The sequence below is a fragment of the Lepisosteus platostomus genome, chromosome 27 (assembly GCF_059453375.1).
Source record: "Lepisosteus platostomus isolate fLepPlt1 chromosome 27, fLepPlt1.hap1, whole genome shotgun sequence".
NCBI lineage: Eukaryota > Metazoa > Chordata > Actinopteri > Semionotiformes > Lepisosteidae > Lepisosteus > Lepisosteus platostomus.
Window position 1 is genome coordinate 3,654,451 of NC_142637.1, and position 18,542 is coordinate 3,672,992.

Here is an 18,542-nt window from a genome sequence, read left to right on the forward strand (position 1 = left end):
TTTTCTGCAATAAGAGAGGTTACAAAAGGGGCACAGTTGTCCCATTTAGAGTGTTCATTTATTACCAGCTAGATGATCCCAACATTTCACCCAGCCTTCCAACAGAAGCCAGCGCACCAGCTTTGACAACATGCCTGGGTAGTGTTCCTCATTCCCACAACCCTCTGTGGAGAAACACGCTTCCTCATAGCCTCCCCTTGTGTTTTGTGCTTTGGAATTCTGAAAAAAGTCCACTTACTTGACTTTGTGTGAAAAAATATGGCAGATTAAACTGGAATACAGTTTTTTAACAATCACTGAAACCATGGTGCAGTCAGTACACTTTGTACTGCTGGCCTCTCCCATTCATGTTGAGGCAAACATTGGTCATTGTAGTGGAAACAGCTCTATTTAAAAGGAGAGGTGTCAAACACCTACTTACCACTTACCGACCTGACAAGCCTTATCACTGCGTTATCTTATTGTGTTTTTTTAGAAACATTTGCACTTTTGCCAGCAGCTGGTAATATTCTTCACGATCAAGTATGATTCATTGTTTTTCAGATCAGAAATGATCTCATTCTGCAAAACGTGCTTGGATTGTTGTACAGACTTCTCAAACTATCCACCTTCCAGCCTTTTCATATCTTTCACCTGCTCTTCCTGTATTGAGTGGGCTTTAAGTTGGACCTGTTTGCACGAGACTGCTGGACTTGGAAGTAAAGTCTTACAATTCGATGAGCCTTTGTACATTAAAGTTAAATGAATATTTAATGTTTTAGATCAATTTATTTTATTGAATCAACTGTTAAATTATTTCAGGCATTACACAGGCATTTTTTAATCTGTTTCAATTTATTTGCACAAGAGGGTATTTTACCCGTGTTACTTAGCATAAGGCTAAAACTGCAATCTTACCACCTCGGACTTGAGTCCTATCCACTCCCCCACAATGCAAAAAGGAGGGGAAAAAAATCACACATTTTGTCCTTTTTGCATTGGGTTCTAGTTTTACAATGAGATAAAAATGTACTATAACATTTTATTGCTTTATAATTGTCAATTATGGCTGCAGCTTTCTTTAAAACTTACCGACGTTATTTACTACAGACATTTTGTTCACTGTGTATTTGTAACATTTGCCATGTTTGCAAAGACATATGTATCTGTTCCATTAACTGGGAGACACTAGGAAAGAGAATGAATATCCTAATTCATGATCCTGATATTCTGAAATGAGTCTGAAAGTTCAATTCAAAAAGCTTAGAAAAAAAAAGTTACACCAGCCTTTGCTAAACAAATATTGAATTTCTAATTAGATGAAGGCTCAGCAAGACTATTGTGCAGGACAAAACTGAAGTCTGAATAAAGCAGAAGAAACTCGTTGGTAGAACTCCAAGACACGTTATTCATTCGTAAAAATATTTCTAATTGTTGTCTATTTCCTCAATCTGTCATGACATATTTCCTTACAGAATTTAGGGGGTTTTCACCAAAAGCAGATGGCGTAGATAAACTGTGGGCTGTTTTTCTGATTTCACAGTACACTGAAATTAATCACCAGTGGAGTTCATTTCCCTAGAAACAGATGATTTATGCAACAGTGATTGGATCTTCATTTACAGGGAATTTTCTGAATGGACAAAGCACCACATCAAAGGAAATATGGAATCTGTTGACAAGTAGACTTCTTTTGCTGACATGCCTGGAAGAGGCTGTAATGTTATGAACGAATCTATGAATGATGTTTAAATAAATTTCACTGAATAAACATGAAACGAAACAGGCAATACAGTTTGGCTTCTACTTAGTCACAGCATTTAGACCACCATTTGGTAAATGGTTTTGATTTGAAACCTTTGTAGTAGATACTGTGTATGGAAAGCAATAAGCTAGGAAATGTACTCACAATGTGTACCCCCTTTTCTGTGTTGTCTCCAGACGTTAACTGAAACTGGGGTGGAGAAAATCTGAAATGTACAAACATTTAGAGTTGATACCAAGAAGCAGATTTGGTTTGGCACACCGAGTGCTGTTAGTGTGCGGAATAGGTTATTGCCAGCTCTTGGTCTTGAATTTATTACACCAAGATGCTTGGATTTGGAGACTAGCTACGTAAACATGAGGTCCCCAGGTCTCCCAGCTTTTTCTCCTTTAGGGTCTAGGTTGCGCACTGCCGACTCAAAGGCATGGCCTGCACAATCTGCCTCAGGCCTGGGATTCATTGGCACATTTTCTTAGAAAATGATATCATGTGGAATCATACAGTTTGTATTTCACATCAGTTTTGTTTTTTAAATCTAAGAGCTAATGTGTCTCCAAGACGCTCCAGATCAAACACTGACATCAGTCTATACCTGTAATCCACTCACTTCTGTCATGCATACTAGAGCTTGGGAGCTCTTTGCATGCTTCTGGACACTAAAAGCTCTTTTTAGCAAAAATAAACAGCTATGCATCAACACGTCACTTTTGAATTGATAATGCTTATAACAAACTCCTTAAACAAAAGAAATTGGTTGCCAAGGAACTGCTCTGTTTGGTTTCTGAACAGAAGCCAATTTCCTGGAACATTTTTTTAGAACATGTAAAATCCCCTCCAAATCTACCTCAGAGAAGGATTCACAACGGTGTTTTCACAAGGGGCAAGACAGCGTGATCAGTTGGATAACATTCACAGTACCTCAGGAACAGAATAGACTACCAGATCTGCAAACAAAACAAAATCGATTAGTGACAGGAAATGACCAAAACTCAAATTTTATGCACAATGAAATGCCCGCAATGGGCACAATGCCCGTGTTGTATGCTGACATCTTCTCCATATGTCCTTCCATAATGTTATTCATATTTTAAATAGGTGTGTTTATTTAATTTGTTTGCTGGAATAGGCAATACCCATAACCCTTTATTGGATAAAGTGGATATAAATAGATGGATGTTCTTTGGGATAACAAAATGAGAGATCAAGTAATGCGATTTCAGAAAAACAAGGTTCTCAGCGTTTGGTATTTCAGTTCAGGAAAAGTTGCCAAAATTAGTAGTTGGAAAAAAAAAAATAGGCTTTGTATTTGTAGAATAGTAGTGAAACTCATGGTTATGCCTTGTCTGTTTCTTCAAGATCGCCTGGTTGCTATGTGCGTGATCAAAGGTCTGTAAGGGCAGCTGCTCAGAGAATGACATGTTCTTCTTCAAGAATAAGCAGAACAGTCCAGTGAAACCCGGAACCCAGAAACCTGTCTCCATGTGCAACAGGTTACATCCTGGAAGGTCATCTCACTAATCCAAGAATATCTGCTCTTCAGCCCAGGAACAATCACAGTAGTGTTTTTCATCTGCATTGAACTTCATTGAACCTCAAAGGAGAATTATCCTCCACATCGACAAAATAACTGTCCATTTTGCAGCAGGCCAATGCAAGACCACTTATAACCAGTATTTCAAAGGTGCAATGTATGGATGAAAACCACTTTTTTACATCATTTTTACCATGGTCAGCTTTTTCTTCCAACTTCTCCACAACCGGCCAATCTTCCACCAGCCAGCTGCGGCAGCCCACAGCAGTCTGTCCAGAGGCTGATCGGGACCGAGCGTCTGCACTGCCAGGATTGTTAATGCTCAGTAACTTTTCACGTTCATTTTCACATTAAATCATACTTAAACCTAAAAAATGTCTCCTGATGTATTTGCATTTTTGTTGGACCTCTGTGTTTAAAATATTCTGGTTAGTTCCATTAGACCTGAGGACCGTGGTGCTTTTCAGCATCAGTACCACTATATATTGTAACGTCCCGTGAGAGACCGAAACTCGGCACAGCTCAAGGTTATTCCAGTCCTTGTCCAACAGGTTTGCGCGTCTTCATTTCACATGCTTCACTCGTGATTGCGTGTCCTCCCCCACCCCACAAGTATAGATTCACTGACAATAGCCAGCTTGAAGTTCATTCACTTGTTTATGCACCTTTTTTCTGCATAGACACTCATTTTTACCGAGCTGAGTATATACTTCAAATTGACGGCGCAGTTAACCGTTAACCTGGATTTTCAGGAGGAGGACAGGGCTGTCATGAGAACAGTCACGAGGTATTATCAGACAGGAAGCGATGGAGGGAGGAGTTACTAAAAAAAGGGGAGGTGTTACTGTTGTCTCCTTTTATAAGCGTCTACATAAGGGCTAAGGTATTGTCGTTTGATTTGTTTCCGTGAGAGGGTGCAAGAATGAACAACCATTTGGTACTAGCTGTTTTCGCCTTGTGCGCGGTGGAGATTAGTTACTCCAGACCGCCCTGCAGGTACCCCCCGTCGGAGTGGTGTAAGACTCAGCAGATCGCCTTGGAGTGTGGGGTAAGTTTAAGTTTTCACGGGCAACTACATCCCACTCATACCGGTGTCTCACGCTAAGCCGCACGGTTGTACAGAGGGTTGCAAAAAAAAAATCCCTTTTTTTTTTGCTGCCGTACCGGCTTTTGCAATGATTTTTTTTTTATATTTTAACGATTTTATCATTCATAAGTTTGTGCAGAGCGACGGGTTGTATTCGCATTGCTGTTGCTCTTGCTAAAGGAAAAAAAAACGAAAGTTAGCTAGAAACACGCCACGGTTTATTGAATGCATTGTATGCTTTTTCTCAGTCACTCCACAGACATTCGACATCTTCTGTGGAGATTTTATAACCTTCAGAAAAAAAGGTTAGAGAACAGTACATCAGACAAGAGTACAGTATAGAGCCCACTGTCTCGATACAGTTGGAGCGTGTTAGTTTCCCTTTGAAAACTGACGTGTTTGTGTGGGCGTTAATGTCAGTAAAAATGACACTGAAGAAAATCCCTCTCTGATTTATTTAAAGTTATCGAATTGGCTTTCTGACTGCAGTGACGCTGAAATTCCCCATCGTTCCCTCTGGGACCTTATCCATCGATTCCAAAACTGAAATCTCTCATTTAGGGAGGCAGTCTGGTTTTGAATAACAATGTTTCTGCCTTGCCGGTTGTTACTTTATTCAAAATAATAACACTCGCTTCTGCTAAGTTACTGAAGTCCCGGCGAGTGACAGAACTGGGGTATTGTGAAGTTTTCGGAAAGCAATACGATTATATTCTCCCCGGCCGTCAAACATCACTAAAGGGTACAGCTTCATCTTTTCAGAATTGCTTTTAATGTGAGTGTATCCTCTAACTGCCGCATTAAGAACAATCGCTATACCCAGATTTAACCTCCTGTTTGTGGATAAAAGGTTTTGATAGAACCATCTGCAAACATGTTTGGCAACGAAAACAATGAATAGCGTGTTTGTTACTCTTTTTAAATACTTTATTATGAGCTAGTAAAGGGAATATACCGAATGACTAATAATCGTGATGTTGATGAACTTTTTTTTATTGGTGATTTTGCATTACATTACTTGTAAAAGTATAGCTATCTATTAATCATAGATGCACAGATGATTGTGCATCAGTTCCTCTCGATGTGGGTGGAACTTGCTTTTATCTCCCTGTGTGCAGGAGTTTCTTGTCCCAAACTGAATACAAGTCATGCATTACAAATACATCATAGTGATACTAACAGGCTACAGAAATCAACTGTAGAAATGTAGAATTTACAGCATGAAGGAAAGAATTTAGAAGTGTGCTCTGTTTTTCCCCCAGATATCCCAAACCGCTTAAAGTCATGTTTTTACCATAGCCTCTCTTTCAGGGTGTATTTAACAGGAAAGCAGAGCTATAAACAATCCAGATACCTGCAGTAATCTGGCATTGCTGTGGAGTTTCCTCTATAGCATGTCTAACATTACTGCTGAGCCTCAGCAGCTAACGTTATCCCTTCTTGAGCTGCTGTTCAAGTAAAATAATATTTTTCTGCAATTTCACTCACGAGATCAATAAAGTATCTATTTTAGTCACCAAGGGCCACAGTGTAGATTTGCCAGATCTCTTTAACTTGGCTTTTTACAGTCTATAAAGTAGGGTTAAATTGGACTCTCACCACCCATCCATTCTCTCACCACTTCTTTCTGAACCAAAGCTCAATTCAGAGTTCCAGGGGATCTGGAGCCTATATTGGCAAGCAATGTACACAAATTAGGGTACAGCCTGGACAGGTCACCAGTCCGTCACAGGGCAGACACAGACACTCGAACCTTGGGTATTTCCAGAAGCTAATTAATCTACCAATATGATCTAGGACTGAGGAAAAACCCACACAAATTACAGGAAGAACATGCAATCTCCACACAGATAGCACCCCAAGTCTGGAATTGAACCCAGGGCCCCAGCACTGGCGAAGCAGAAACTCGAAGCACTGCACCACTGTTTCGACTTCTAAGACGGAAGTTCCAAAGAATAAAATCTCAAAGTTGGTCAACCTATTTAATTACCTGCGATTAACTGTAATACTTCTCACCAGGCTCTGTGGTGTCACGGGTAACTGTACCTTTAATGAAACAGGTTCTCTGAAAATCTTCTGGGGGGGAAAATCCAATATACTTCTAGGTGTAGAAATGATTAGGTTAATTTATTGGGAACCGAGCGTGACAGACCCAAGACGGAGACCGTGGAAACCAAGCTAAAAATACAACCCTAAGAGCCATGCCTGGCGTGAAAGATGCAATGGCGTTTTTGGTCTCCGCAGGTGGAAAAGCAGTGTCTGGAGTATGCTGGCACAGCTGCCCCCAATGTGGAGGTGGCCCTGTACTACGAGAGCCTGTGTGGCGGATGCCGGGAATTCCTGGTGGAGATGCTTTTCCCCACCTGGTCGATGCTTCACGACATCATGAACGTGACGCTGGTGCCTTACGGAAATGCTCAGGTAGACGCGACTTAAAAACGCATTTTGGTTATCCTCAGTTTTTGGTTGCTTCTATTAAAATTGCCTGATGGTATATCTAAATAGTCAAGTGTTTTTTTATTGTCCAGGTGCCGTTGATCAGAAATGCTCAGGCTCTGTTATAAATAATTGCTATATGACCATTGTTATCTCAGGATGAGAATTATTAACTATCTTGATCCTTGGCTTGATGAAAAGGCACAATTTGAGATTATCTGCATGAAAAGAATGTCACAAGATTTAACTCAATGAGAGAAAAAAAAAAAAAAAAAATCGGTAACAGCATCCTATGATAGCTAATCTCACGTGAGAGCATTCACATTTTCTGCTTTATAGACAAGCAGGAAGATGTCATTGATGACCCCTCACATTTCTAAGCCCCTTCATTTACAGAGACTTCAGTAAAGGACTTAACTAGCAAACTTGGAACGGTTTTTCTTAGTATTGTAAATTGTGTGCCATGTCTGGAACTGGAGGATCCAGCAGCCACACGCAAATTGCATCTAATGAAATGGCAGCACTTGAGCTCTCGACTGAATTAAGGGTAAAAAAAAAAAAACTCCTGGCATTTACAGTGCAGGGTTGACATCACCAGGACAGGTTAGAGCAGCTCTGTGAATATAATCAAATATTCAGTCCTTTCTTGAAGACCCTGTATATACAGTAAATCCATATATCATCAGGTTGGCATTTAATGGACTGTCCCACCTTCTTGTCTGTGTGCTCACTTCCTCACACGTCTTCTCTGCCCCCAGGAGACGCTGGTTAAGAAAGAGTACAAGTTCACCTGTCAGCACGGCGAGGAGGAGTGCCTGGGCAACATGGTTGAGGTGAGCATTGCAGCCACACCTCATCCTGGGGGCTCCCTCCCATCCATCCCCTACAGCCGGGGGCACATAGACAGCACCGCAGGTCTGGAGCTGAGCCCAGTGCCCGAGCGCTAACTGCCGCTGCACAGCTCTCGCGTTGATGCGCAGAGAGCAGCTGTCAGCATGTCTGTAGAGATGGCTGGCTGGCATTATTCTGCATGTACTTTTACACAGATTGTTTCTTGAAGGAAACAAGGCTGTCCGGTTCAACAACATGGTTTTGTAGTTTGTTCTATGGTCCCACATGCCTTAGGGTGAAGACATACCTTTAGTTTTGTTCTTCCACATAGTTCTCTAAAAGTCAATCTAATAAGACTTCAGGGAAGGTTGTACTCTGTTTAATTGATTTTATTACCTCCTGTGTCCCTTCTAGACCTGCATCCTGCATTACACACCATATGCATTTTATGTCCTCTTCTGCATGGAATCGTCTAACGATGTCGTCAATTCTGCCCAAACTGTAAGTATCAATGCTGCCTTATTTGTCATTGTCAGGCCTGGGCCTGGTTGTTTCGATGTAGCTCATTCCCTCAATCGCACTCTTTCAGGCTACTGAGAGCCAAGCTGTGCCTCATGGGAGACTCCAAGACTGAGGTTCCTGACCTCACTGTAAAGGCTTAATGACCCCAATTAGTTGGATTATAATTAGACATCAACCAACCATTGATCTGATTGGTTAACCCATTGATTGAGTAGATGGAGTTTTTCCCCCTTTCAAAATGACCCCAAAGGGTTTCACAAAGAATGGGATGTTCTTCATCAAAAGTGTAGCTGATATGCACTAGCAGATCAGGTCAAATATCCTCCAGTAATTGGTGTGTGCAGGTAAAGGTGAGAATTTACTTCCCCATTGAAGTAAGGGGAATAGGAATGCGAGATTAACACTTGTCCTCAAACATGACCAAGTAAGAACTCTGGTTACCCATCTTCAAAAGAATGGGTCTTGTTCACCATACGTACAGTAGTACACCATATTCCCCTAGTTTAAGAAATTTTTAATTTAATGGTTTAACTAAACAAAAGTAAAAGTTCTGTTAGCTTTGAATGTTTTCTCAGATATTGGTGTTCATTTAAGATAAGCCATTGGTGACTCATACATGTCTTGACTCGCACTAAAAAGAGAAAACAAACTACTCCATGACCTCCGAGAGTATAAATTCACAAGCCCTCCCAACAAACTTACGTATAAAAGGCAATGACAAAACAGCAAACTTTTTCTTCCTCTTTCAAAGTGTATATAAAATGTTGAAAGGTGCATTGCAAATCAAGCTCAAATAATATTCTCAAAATGTATTATTTTTTGTACAAAATTTAATTGTACCTTGTATCTACCTCTTCATTAATTGAGTTTGTGATATTAAATTTGTCAATAACCAACCCAAGTTTATTGAATAGCCCTTGACACTACAAGGAGCAGCTTTTACACACAGAATGCCAGTGCATAACTGCACGTCCTGTGAATTATCCCCATGAGGCTCAGCACTGCAAACGCCTGAATAACTATTTCCTGAAACGGTTGTCACAGTGCTGATTGTCAGGAGGTGAGAAGGGGAAGCTTGCCATTTGCAGATTGATATCGTTCTGCATTAAAAGGGGTGCTTCTGCTTTTACTCACTTGGTCTGTCGTTTGTTGTTTTTTGCTAGTGCAAATGTATTGATGCGTCACAAAGCCATTGCAACATAAATGCCATGGGGAACCAAGTACAGAGCAGAGTGCAAACAATGTGTGACCACCTTACAAGTAAGAAAAGAGCCAACGCCAAAGGGGAGAGAAGTGCTCCTCTAATGCCCAGCTTCTGTCCTGAAAGACCACTGTTCACCATTTGGCAGTGAGCCCTAGCAGCTTCATTAATTGATAATGGAGAACATCCCTCCCATTGTGTTTAACCATTGACTACATGCATTTGCCTGTACTTCTGATCGCCTCAGATCTGCACTGCTGACATCACACCCCGTCTTGGCTGTTTGTAGCGTCAGAAAGTAGTTCCTATTTAAATGTCACAAAACGACCCCTGAACGCCACAGTATAAAGCTCTCAGTGCATTGCTGAAATGTTGTTTGCATATGGTTTATATGACTCTCGGATTAACCTGTGGAGATGTTTGCCTTTGATATGCCTTATATAACTAAGCAAAAAATGAAAATGTAACATGCAATGCAAGTATTGTATAAGTGCAGTGCCAAAACATGGATTTGAATAGGACCAGGCAAACAAGAATCTTTTGTGAAGGACTGCCTTTTGCATGAAAATCTAGACGGGGCAAAAGATTGACCGATTTGACTACGTTGAAGTGCTTGTTGGCCAGCCCGGCGGCCATAGCATGACCCGCAGACGTGTGGAGTGTCACGATCCTCAGCCCTCCTCTTAAGGGTGCTCCGACCCTCTCGTCATTATGTCCACCTGCCCCGTCTGCCCATTATTTAAAGCAAGCACTCCCTATGCTTCCTTTCTGGACTCGTTGGCCTGTCAACCCGTCCTAATCCTGCTGTATTTTCCCCGATGTCTGTCTCCATTTACTTCTGGATTATAGCATCTACATAGGGCCCTGAACTACACTTCACATTCCATGAAGTGATGGAGCTTTCAGTCCTGTGCAGATGGGGAACTGCTGATCCTGTCTGTGATTCCCCAACAGTGCCTGAAGCTGTATGACCCCTCAGTGGAATGGGGCAAAATCATGTCCTGTGCCAACGGCACCCTGGGTAACCAGCTGATGCACACCAATGCACAGATGACAGACGCCCTCAAGCCTCCCCATCAGTATGTGCCATGGGTGACCATCAATGGGGTAAGAGACATCAGGATAATCCACCCATTTAATCAGGGCTTTGCTGTCCCTTCTTCTGAAGAGGGTTCAGCTCAAACTTCAGCTTGCCCTTGCAGTCTTTTCTCCCATTTCTCTCTCTGCCGAGACTCTCTAACTGAGATGTCCCATTTCACACTTTTCTCCTTATAGCTTCCTCTCCCCCATAAAATGTTCTTTGTGTACCAGTTCTGCTTTTAAAGCCTGCTGTGTGTATTCCCTGCAGGAGCACACTGAAGAGCTCCAGAACAAGGCCATGGCATCACTTTATACCCTGGTCTGCAGTTTATACAAGGTGAGTCAATTGCAGGAAAACTGAGCTTTTTTAAATCTAGATTAAAAAAAAAAAACATGGCTGCTGAAACACTATATTAGATACAACTAGGTAATGCCTTTACACAAGGTATTTAGTAAACAACTACAGAAGCATGGACATCACACGCCAGAGTCTGTGGTAAGAGCCTATGTATAGGAGTGTCCACTAGGGGGCACTGCCATTATGCTCATAGTTTTACTTGGCCATTAACAATAGTAGGTAAATTACCTCATTCCAATTTTTCCCTTTAGAATTTTTGGGGAATTCAGCTCTCGAAACATACTCCTACTGACTTATGAAAATATAGGAATGCAAGAAGGATGGATGTTTTTCTTGGATATGAGCAAAGTAGGAGGGAAACTCCCCTGTTCCAGTTTTTCCTGTGGAAATTCCCTTCAGGGGATTTTGTTGCTAAAATAAAAATAAATTAAGAAATGTAAAAAGAGGGGAACAGTGAGTTCTACCACTTGGATCTCAACCAACAGTTCCCCAAGTCCCGCAAAGTAAAGGAGTGCTTCCTCTGCTCAAGTTTTATTTCCCCACATGGAGTCCATGTGTATACTCAGGTTTGTTTCACAGTTAATGAAGATATCTGCTTCAGTCCCCTGGGCTGACTGTCAGTGCCTTTGAGGATTTTGAATACTTGTGGTATCAGGTTCCCCTATGGTCTTCTCTGTTGAAGACTAAAAAGCTTTAGTTCCTTCAGGCTGTTCGTGGAAGCAGCTATTTAGAAATGGGGTCCTTTTGTAAGGGTGTAATTGGAGAGCCAATTCATGTCAGTTTAAAAAAAAAAATTGATTTTCATTTGTTTGTATTTTAGGGAGAGAAGCCACCAGCCTGTACAGGAACACCAACAAAACCACTCAAAAAGTACTGTTGAAAAGGGATCTCATTTACATGCAGACATCATTCCAAAGCTAGTTCTTAAATCCTCATTGCTTGGTTTAAGAATTAACTGCTCAAGTGATACTCGAGCTTAATAACAATTACATCTCATACCTTTGTAAATGTAAATAAATGATTGATGGTTTTGATTTTGTCTTTTCTTACCAAGATTTAATAGTAAAAAAAATAGTCAAAGCTTTGCCCTGATTTCTACTAGATCTATACCAAAGGAGTCTAATACAGACCAGGAGTTTATTTCACACATCAGACCTTGTGAGCGTTTGATCTGGGAGACTTGGGGAAACCAAGGCAGTGTTAATAACAAATGAATACCTACATAAGTGTTAAACATGAAAGGTATAATGCAAGTTACACCCTGTTACACAGCACAAGAGAGTGCGATACATCATGCCAGTATTTTATTTTGTCAAGTTGGCTAAGTGACAAAAACTGCCTTTTAACACAAAGTGGCCTACTGCTGCAGGGGGAGTACAGGCACTCAGAATAAAGAGAGAATGCCTTACCAACCTGGTATTGCATTTCGGAATTAATTCCCAATTGACTTCTCATTAAAAGGATTACAATGTTAGTTATAACAACCTGGGTGAGGGCAGCAGTGGAAAAGATCTTTAAATTCAAGGCCTTTTAAATTCTAAGGAGGTTGCTCTACTCTAATTTTAGAATCTAGACCATCCTGCTTCAAAAGCACCTTACAGCATTGTGATAATCTACTTTTTGAGCATGTCAAGATTTTTTTTATGTAGTTTTAAAATGCGTTACTAAAGACATAAGTTATAGAACTGAGCCTGCCTAAAACTCTGTGCAAATATTTGATGGCACTTATTCTACCTTAGGGTAAACTTTACAGAGAAGTGATCTATAAAAAAAAAAGTTGAAAACTTCATAAATGGTTATTAAAAATTAGGACAATTTATTTCAAGGCAAGAAGTTTTCAAACAACCTCTCAACCATCAGAACTATTATGAACTTTGGTGCTGCAGTAATTTGATTTCTAAGATACTCATGTGATTATATACAGTAGATGCATCACAGTTTTGACTAGATCTTCATCAGCATTAGAAGTAGAAGGCTTTTAGATCATAACCATGATTGCATTCTAGATTTATATAGTTGAATTCAGGGGTATCTAAACTACAGCCTGCATGTTCATTTAGAATTAGAATTACATTTGGCCTGATATTATATAGGGTACTATAGCCACCACTATATAGAGGCCCAATATAGGGCAGAGCAGTGGCTGCTGGTTCAAGTCCCGCAGCCGGCAGAGGAATCCTACTCCACTGGGCTTCTGCACAAGGTCCTTAACCCCAACTGCTCCAGGGGCACTGTAGAATGTCTGACCTGCACTCTGACCCCAAGCTTCTCTCCCCATCTGCATCTGATGGAGAGCAAGTTGGTACGAGGAAAAACTCCTAATACAATAAATTGTATATGGGTAATAGTGATCTTAAGTAAAAATTGCAGTACCCATTTTGAACACTGGGTGCCATCCTTGCATAAAATCACTTTACAAGAACTGAATAGAAAACCTCTCCCCCTCTTTACCCTCTTCAAAACTTGAATTCCATACATTAACAAGCTTTTCAAAATGGCAGAACCAAGGAAATGAAGAAGTGACTGAATGCAGAAGATTCAAGCCACGCTAGCACAATGAACCCTTTTTCACCAAGTTCAGTGGCAAGTGTCCGTTTATTTTGCCAAGAATCGGTTGCTGCATTGAAGGAAGATAACGGTCTTATTATCATAAGTCTTTGTTCCCACTGCCAGAATTCTAGAGGAGCTTGGAAAAACCCAGATTTCCACAACAGAGGTGCCATGCCAAAAGAATGTGGAGTTTGGTCGGCATACACATGCGAGCAAACATTTTCTCTAATGATGCTAGACAAGAGCCGAGCGAGATCGAAGATAAGACGGGCACCTGTGGGATGTGCGACCTTCAGAACACACCTGAAGAAGGCTCCACGGCCAAAACGTTGCCTTCTCTTTCTCCCCCCAGCATGAATAAACCTATTACTTGTTCCTTTGCAGCCTACGGATGCTGACACAGCTCCCCACCTGAACTACCTCCGAGATGTGCTCCATATCTCCACTAACACTTGACAGCGATTCTTCAGTCAGGCACAGCAGCACTACTCCTATCAGTAGACTTATCACTAGAGAGTGAAATCTTACAGTAGGGCTGGACGATACGACCTCAAATCAATATCACAATCATTTCACACATTTACTTTGATAATGATAAATGAACAAAAAAAATTGAAATCCCTTGAAATTATGATTACATGATATACTGAAAGTTTTAAATATGGGAAACTATTGGCTTCGTAAAGGTCAGCACTGCACTAGGAGAAAAATTCAGGGGCACAATGCACCTCCTGTCAAGGGTTTGAACAGGTCTTTTGAAACCACTATGTTCCACTGCAGCTAGGGGGACTATGTCCTTCACTACATAATATGCAATGTCATTAATTCTCTCGTTCCATCTACGTGAAACTTGCATATTGAGTGGCATTAGTAAATGCTCGAGTTAGAGAGCTGTTTGGGGGAATCACTTTGGCCATGAATGTGCTTGTCAGTGTTTTTTTTGGCCATGCACTCTTCGTATTCCATGACATGGTTGCGTTTCAAGCGATGAAACAAGTTGCTTGTTACGTCTGGGCGCAGAAATGGGTTTTCCCCTACAGTTTACATCTGACTTCGTTCAGAATCCTGTTAGCTGAAGCCAAAATGTGACCAAATGATCGACACTGGCTCTTTAGATACCAACTCGTCTTCATTTGTACTTGACTGGGGTTCAGAATAAGCGCTCATGTTGTCTCATGCCCGGCCAGCTTTGCATTTTGAATGAAGAATGAAGGTTGGAGGCAGAAGCATGTGACTGGATGGTGTAGTTTAAGGGTACCTTACAAGTGCTGTAGAGGTCACCATACTTCCAGAGTCTAAAAAGACCTTGACAGGTTCTCCCTCATCTTGATTTTAGTAATGTGGGGATCCTCACAGGACGGGATGCTCGAGGTGAGGTAGTTACACTTTGCTTCCTCGCTGGTGTCCACTTGCATAGGTTCACACAAGCTGAGTGAATGGCTGGCTAAATATCCCTCTTCATGACAATTAAAGCAACTTAAAACTGGTCTTTCACTGTTGAGTGCATTTTGCATGACCAAGTACCTAGAAGTGTTTTCCGAGTCAGAACTGTCTAAAGCTTTTTTAGAATTTATATTTGAAGCTGAAGTTGACTTCAAACACTCATTCATACAGTCTTACAAGGACTTAGCAGGGATGTTTTGGTCATTAATTTGCATTATGCTTGACAGATTTCCTTTTTCAGGTTACCAAAGTTCCAGTGTGTGGTAGTGTCTATGCACTGTAATAGAGTGCAAGCCTGAGTGCCAATTTTTCCCCATCACCACATCAAAATGGCAAGGAACAAGAAAGTTACATAAATGAGATGTTACACACCACACTTTTCTTAATATGCCCAGGAGTTCCTCTCCATTTATCTTCCAAACCCAGTCCATAATCCATTCTTTCAGTCCTTAAAATCTATCCAAGTTCCAAAGTCTGCAAAGCGACTAATCCTTTCCCCCCCCGCCTTTCATCAGTCCAGTATTCTTCAATCCTTTCATAAACATCAACCTGATTCCTCCATCTCCTCCAAAACTCATTCAACTTGCCAACTTCCACAGTGGTTCATCACTTCCAGGGCATGTATATTTCACTTCCTGGTGAGGCTCACCTGTGTCTCGTTGTTTTGCTGAATAGGCCCTTTCCATATGCAGGTCAGCCGGTTCTTCTTGGTGGCCATTTTGCTCAGGTCTGTCGCATATATGAAGTACTGTAGGTCATTCCAGAAATACCCATCACAGATGACCCTTCCCCTGTTCATTTGTATTCCCTTCCACCAAGATCAGCCATGTCCTCACATCTAGGAAAAAAAAACAATGCATTTGAGGGACCATCTATTACCTTGTTTTCCAGACCTATAAACCATTTGGAACTGAAACCTTTGAAGACTAAGGCCCCCCCATCAAGTAATTCAATCATTTTTGTCCATATTTTAACATCCAGGTTAATGGCACATGAGCTGTATACAATATAAACTCTTTCCAATAGATACCTTAAATAGTTAAGGGCCCATTTTATTGCAAAACATTATTTTTCTATTGTAGAATGTTTCTCCACGGGGTCTAATTGGCTGAAAGTATAAAATAGGGTGCTCCAGTCCATCAATTTCTTGTGATAGTATGGCTCCAATTCCAGTGTCGGAAGTATCAATTTGTACCATGAATGTTTTAACGTTTGGCACCTGTAAAACCGGTTGAGAAGGGAAAGTAGTTTTTAATTCTTTAAGGGTTATCCAACCTTGCGTTTCCACAATTCTCAATCCCGAGCAGCGGCTGTCCGTATCCTCCACTAATTGTGGAGTCACCGGGGAAAACGCTTATGTAAATGAGATGTTACTCACGCCACACTTTTCTTTCTTCTCCGTTTCTTCCGTCAGTTTATCTTCCAAACGCAGTCCTTAATCTATCCGAGTTCCAAAGTCCGTAAAACAACCAATCTGAGCCACATTCCGTAAACCTTTCGTCAGTCTGTTATTCTTCAATCCCTTCGTAAACACCAACCCGATTCCTCCATCTCCTCCAAAACGCATTCAACTCACTAACTTCCACGCCGGTTCACCGCATTTATAGTTCGTATCCTGATGAGGCTCACCTGTGTCTCGTTGTTTTGCTGAATAGACCCTTTCCATATGCGGGTCAGCTGGTTCTTCTTAGGGGCCAAATTGCTCAGGTCTATGTCGTGTATATTAAGCAGGTCGTTCCGGAAATACTGTACTTGTCATGGATAACCCTTCCCCTGGTCATCTTACAGCCTAAAATGCGCAATAAATCATTTTTATAACAGACGTTCATTTGGTCATTTTTACGTTGAAGGTTGAAGTTAGGAGTGCAATTTAATTGAGCTATTTATGTACCTGAAGAATCCTTTTTGGATGCAAGATGGATGCAAAAAGTCACAGCACAGTTCAGCGAAGGTTTGGAATAAGTTTTAATTTGTTATGAAGAGGGGCATTTTCTGGAGAACACTTAAGCAGATGCAAACAACATGAATCTCCCATTGTGCTCTGAATCCAAGTAGTTTTCCAGTATGTTTAATAGTCCGAGTACATCTCTGGTATGTTATTATCATGAACAGGATGATTAGAAATGACCACTGCATGTACATTAAAATGAAACAAGATACTTCCACATAAGGCACAATGGCTGTTTCTGATAATGTTATCCCCATATTTACAGGTAAGTTGAAAATCACTCAGGCCAAGTCAGGAATGAACCCCTAATAAGTTTTTTAGCAGTAAGAAGACCCAAAAAGATAAAAAGTTTTTAAGCTCAGGATGTCAGAATTGAAGCCTAAGTGTCATGACCTCAGCGCACCTGTCTCTGCAGAAGTGAATTATCTCGGGGCCACTGAAATGACCCCAGAATGGTGACTGGGTCAGGTTAAAAACACGATCCATTCTCCCTGCTCACAAAGCTTCCTCATGGTCTCTGATTGTATCTCCCTAATGAAGTGGGGAACCCCTGGGGCAACATTCACAGTCACCAGAAGACAAGCAGGCAGCGGATGCCCCAGTTGGCATTGTTCCTGCTATTCCATTTGCCACATGTGGTTGATCGCGGAAAGGTGAGTGCTTCTCCTTAAATGAAAATTGACATAACCACAATTCACCCCGCCCAGCAGCACTAAGGAAAACGTATGTCTGTCTGCGCTGTGAACAAAGCCCTTTGACTGAGCACTGCCCTTGATTGATTCTGCATTGTTGTTCTCCATAATCATGCATGTCTGCAAGTCCACGTTTTCTTGTAAGGCTCTCAAGCTAGCAAAAATCCATTTGATATGTCAGTCCCATCCATATATATGGAAAGGGACTTGTTCCAGATCTTTAGTATGCTACAGTTTGAGGGCATAGTGATGTGGTTAGCACTGCTGCCTCAAAGCTGCTGGTTCCTGGCTCTTGGGTTTGATGGTGATGTGGGTTACCTTCTATGTAAAGTTTGCATGTTCTCCACATGTTCACGTCCACACACATCATGCTCGTCCCCGTCACTATACTGGGGCATTAGGACCCACATGGACCGCGGGGTGAGCGCCCCCTGCTGGCCCCACCAACACCTCTGCCAGCAGCAACCTTAGTTTTTCCCAGGGGGTCTCTTATCTCTTATAAGGGGTCTCTTATAATAATAACCAGTGTCTCCTGGTTATTATTAATTATCCAGGTACTGACCAGGCTCACACCTGCTTACCTTTAGTGAGTTGGCAGTTGAGAGTTGCAGAGTGATATGGCGGCTGGCTACAAAGCGTGATTCTTTCTACTCTTTTCTTCTTTAATTGCTTATTTGTTTCCTAAACGTCTCGCAATCTGAAACACGCGTTAACCTAAAGAAAAAAAAAATATGCGGACCTACAAGCAAAGATTTTCTTCCACAAATACTTAAATAATTCTGAATTACTTCTTCGGTTCTTCATTGTATACTGTACTACAAATAGTTCTGGTCCTATGAGCATTTTAAAATGGATTTAAAGGAGTATCTGCAGACTATTTCAAAATGTAAAAATATGATAGCGGTGCGGATGTTATTTTTAATTTGTTTACACTTTTTTCATAATTTGAATTTATTTTTTATTATGTACCCCTGGCGATGTTTTTGTCTTGTTATATGTACATGTAAATGTTACATGTACTCTTGTTTGTATTGTAAGTTTTGTTATTATTCATGCATAAATAAAAAAATAAAAAAACCAACTACCTCTGGTTGCGTAATTTCTACTTTCGTTTCTTAT

The 18,542-nt window shown here is 41.1% G+C and overlaps 1 protein-coding gene and 1 long non-coding RNA gene across 2 annotated transcripts; one reads left to right on the top strand and one right to left on the bottom strand.

The window, feature by feature from the left end:
• Positions 1–800: 800 nt before the first annotated feature.
• LOC148639021 (uncharacterized) lies at positions 801–16,399 on the bottom strand. The gene is made up of 5 exons (XR_015930776.1): positions 16,162–16,399; positions 15,433–15,621; positions 2,589–2,688; positions 1,889–1,949; positions 801–1,684 (listed from the first exon to the last, which is right to left on the bottom strand). It is a non-coding gene; the product is annotated as an uncharacterized LOC148639021 (long non-coding RNA).
• On the top strand, positions 4,146–11,824 carry ifi30a (IFI30 lysosomal thiol reductase a). Its single transcript, XM_088621791.1, has 7 exons — positions 4,146–4,323; positions 6,607–6,783; positions 7,557–7,631; positions 8,044–8,130; positions 10,307–10,459; positions 10,701–10,769; positions 11,611–11,824. Exons 1-7 carry the CDS (start codon positions 4,198–4,200, stop codon positions 11,668–11,670), a joined length of 747 nt encoding a protein of 248 aa, XP_088477917.1. The 5' UTR covers positions 4,146–4,197; the 3' UTR covers positions 11,671–11,824.
• Positions 16,400–18,542: the final 2,143 nt, after the last annotated feature.

Bases quoted from the DNA above. Each gene is read 5' to 3' on its own strand.
- ifi30a (XM_088621791.1), top strand. From the start codon at position 4,198: ATGAACAACCATTTGGTACTAGCTGTTTTCGCCTTGTGCGCGGTGGAG. The intron at 8,131-10,306 runs GTAAGTATCAAT...ATTCCCCAACAG, and splicing joins TCGTCAATTCTGCCCAAACT to TGCCTGAAGCTGTATGACCC. The intron at 10,770-11,610 runs GTGAGTCAATTG...TTTGTATTTTAG, and splicing joins TGGTCTGCAGTTTATACAAG to GGAGAGAAGCCACCAGCCTG.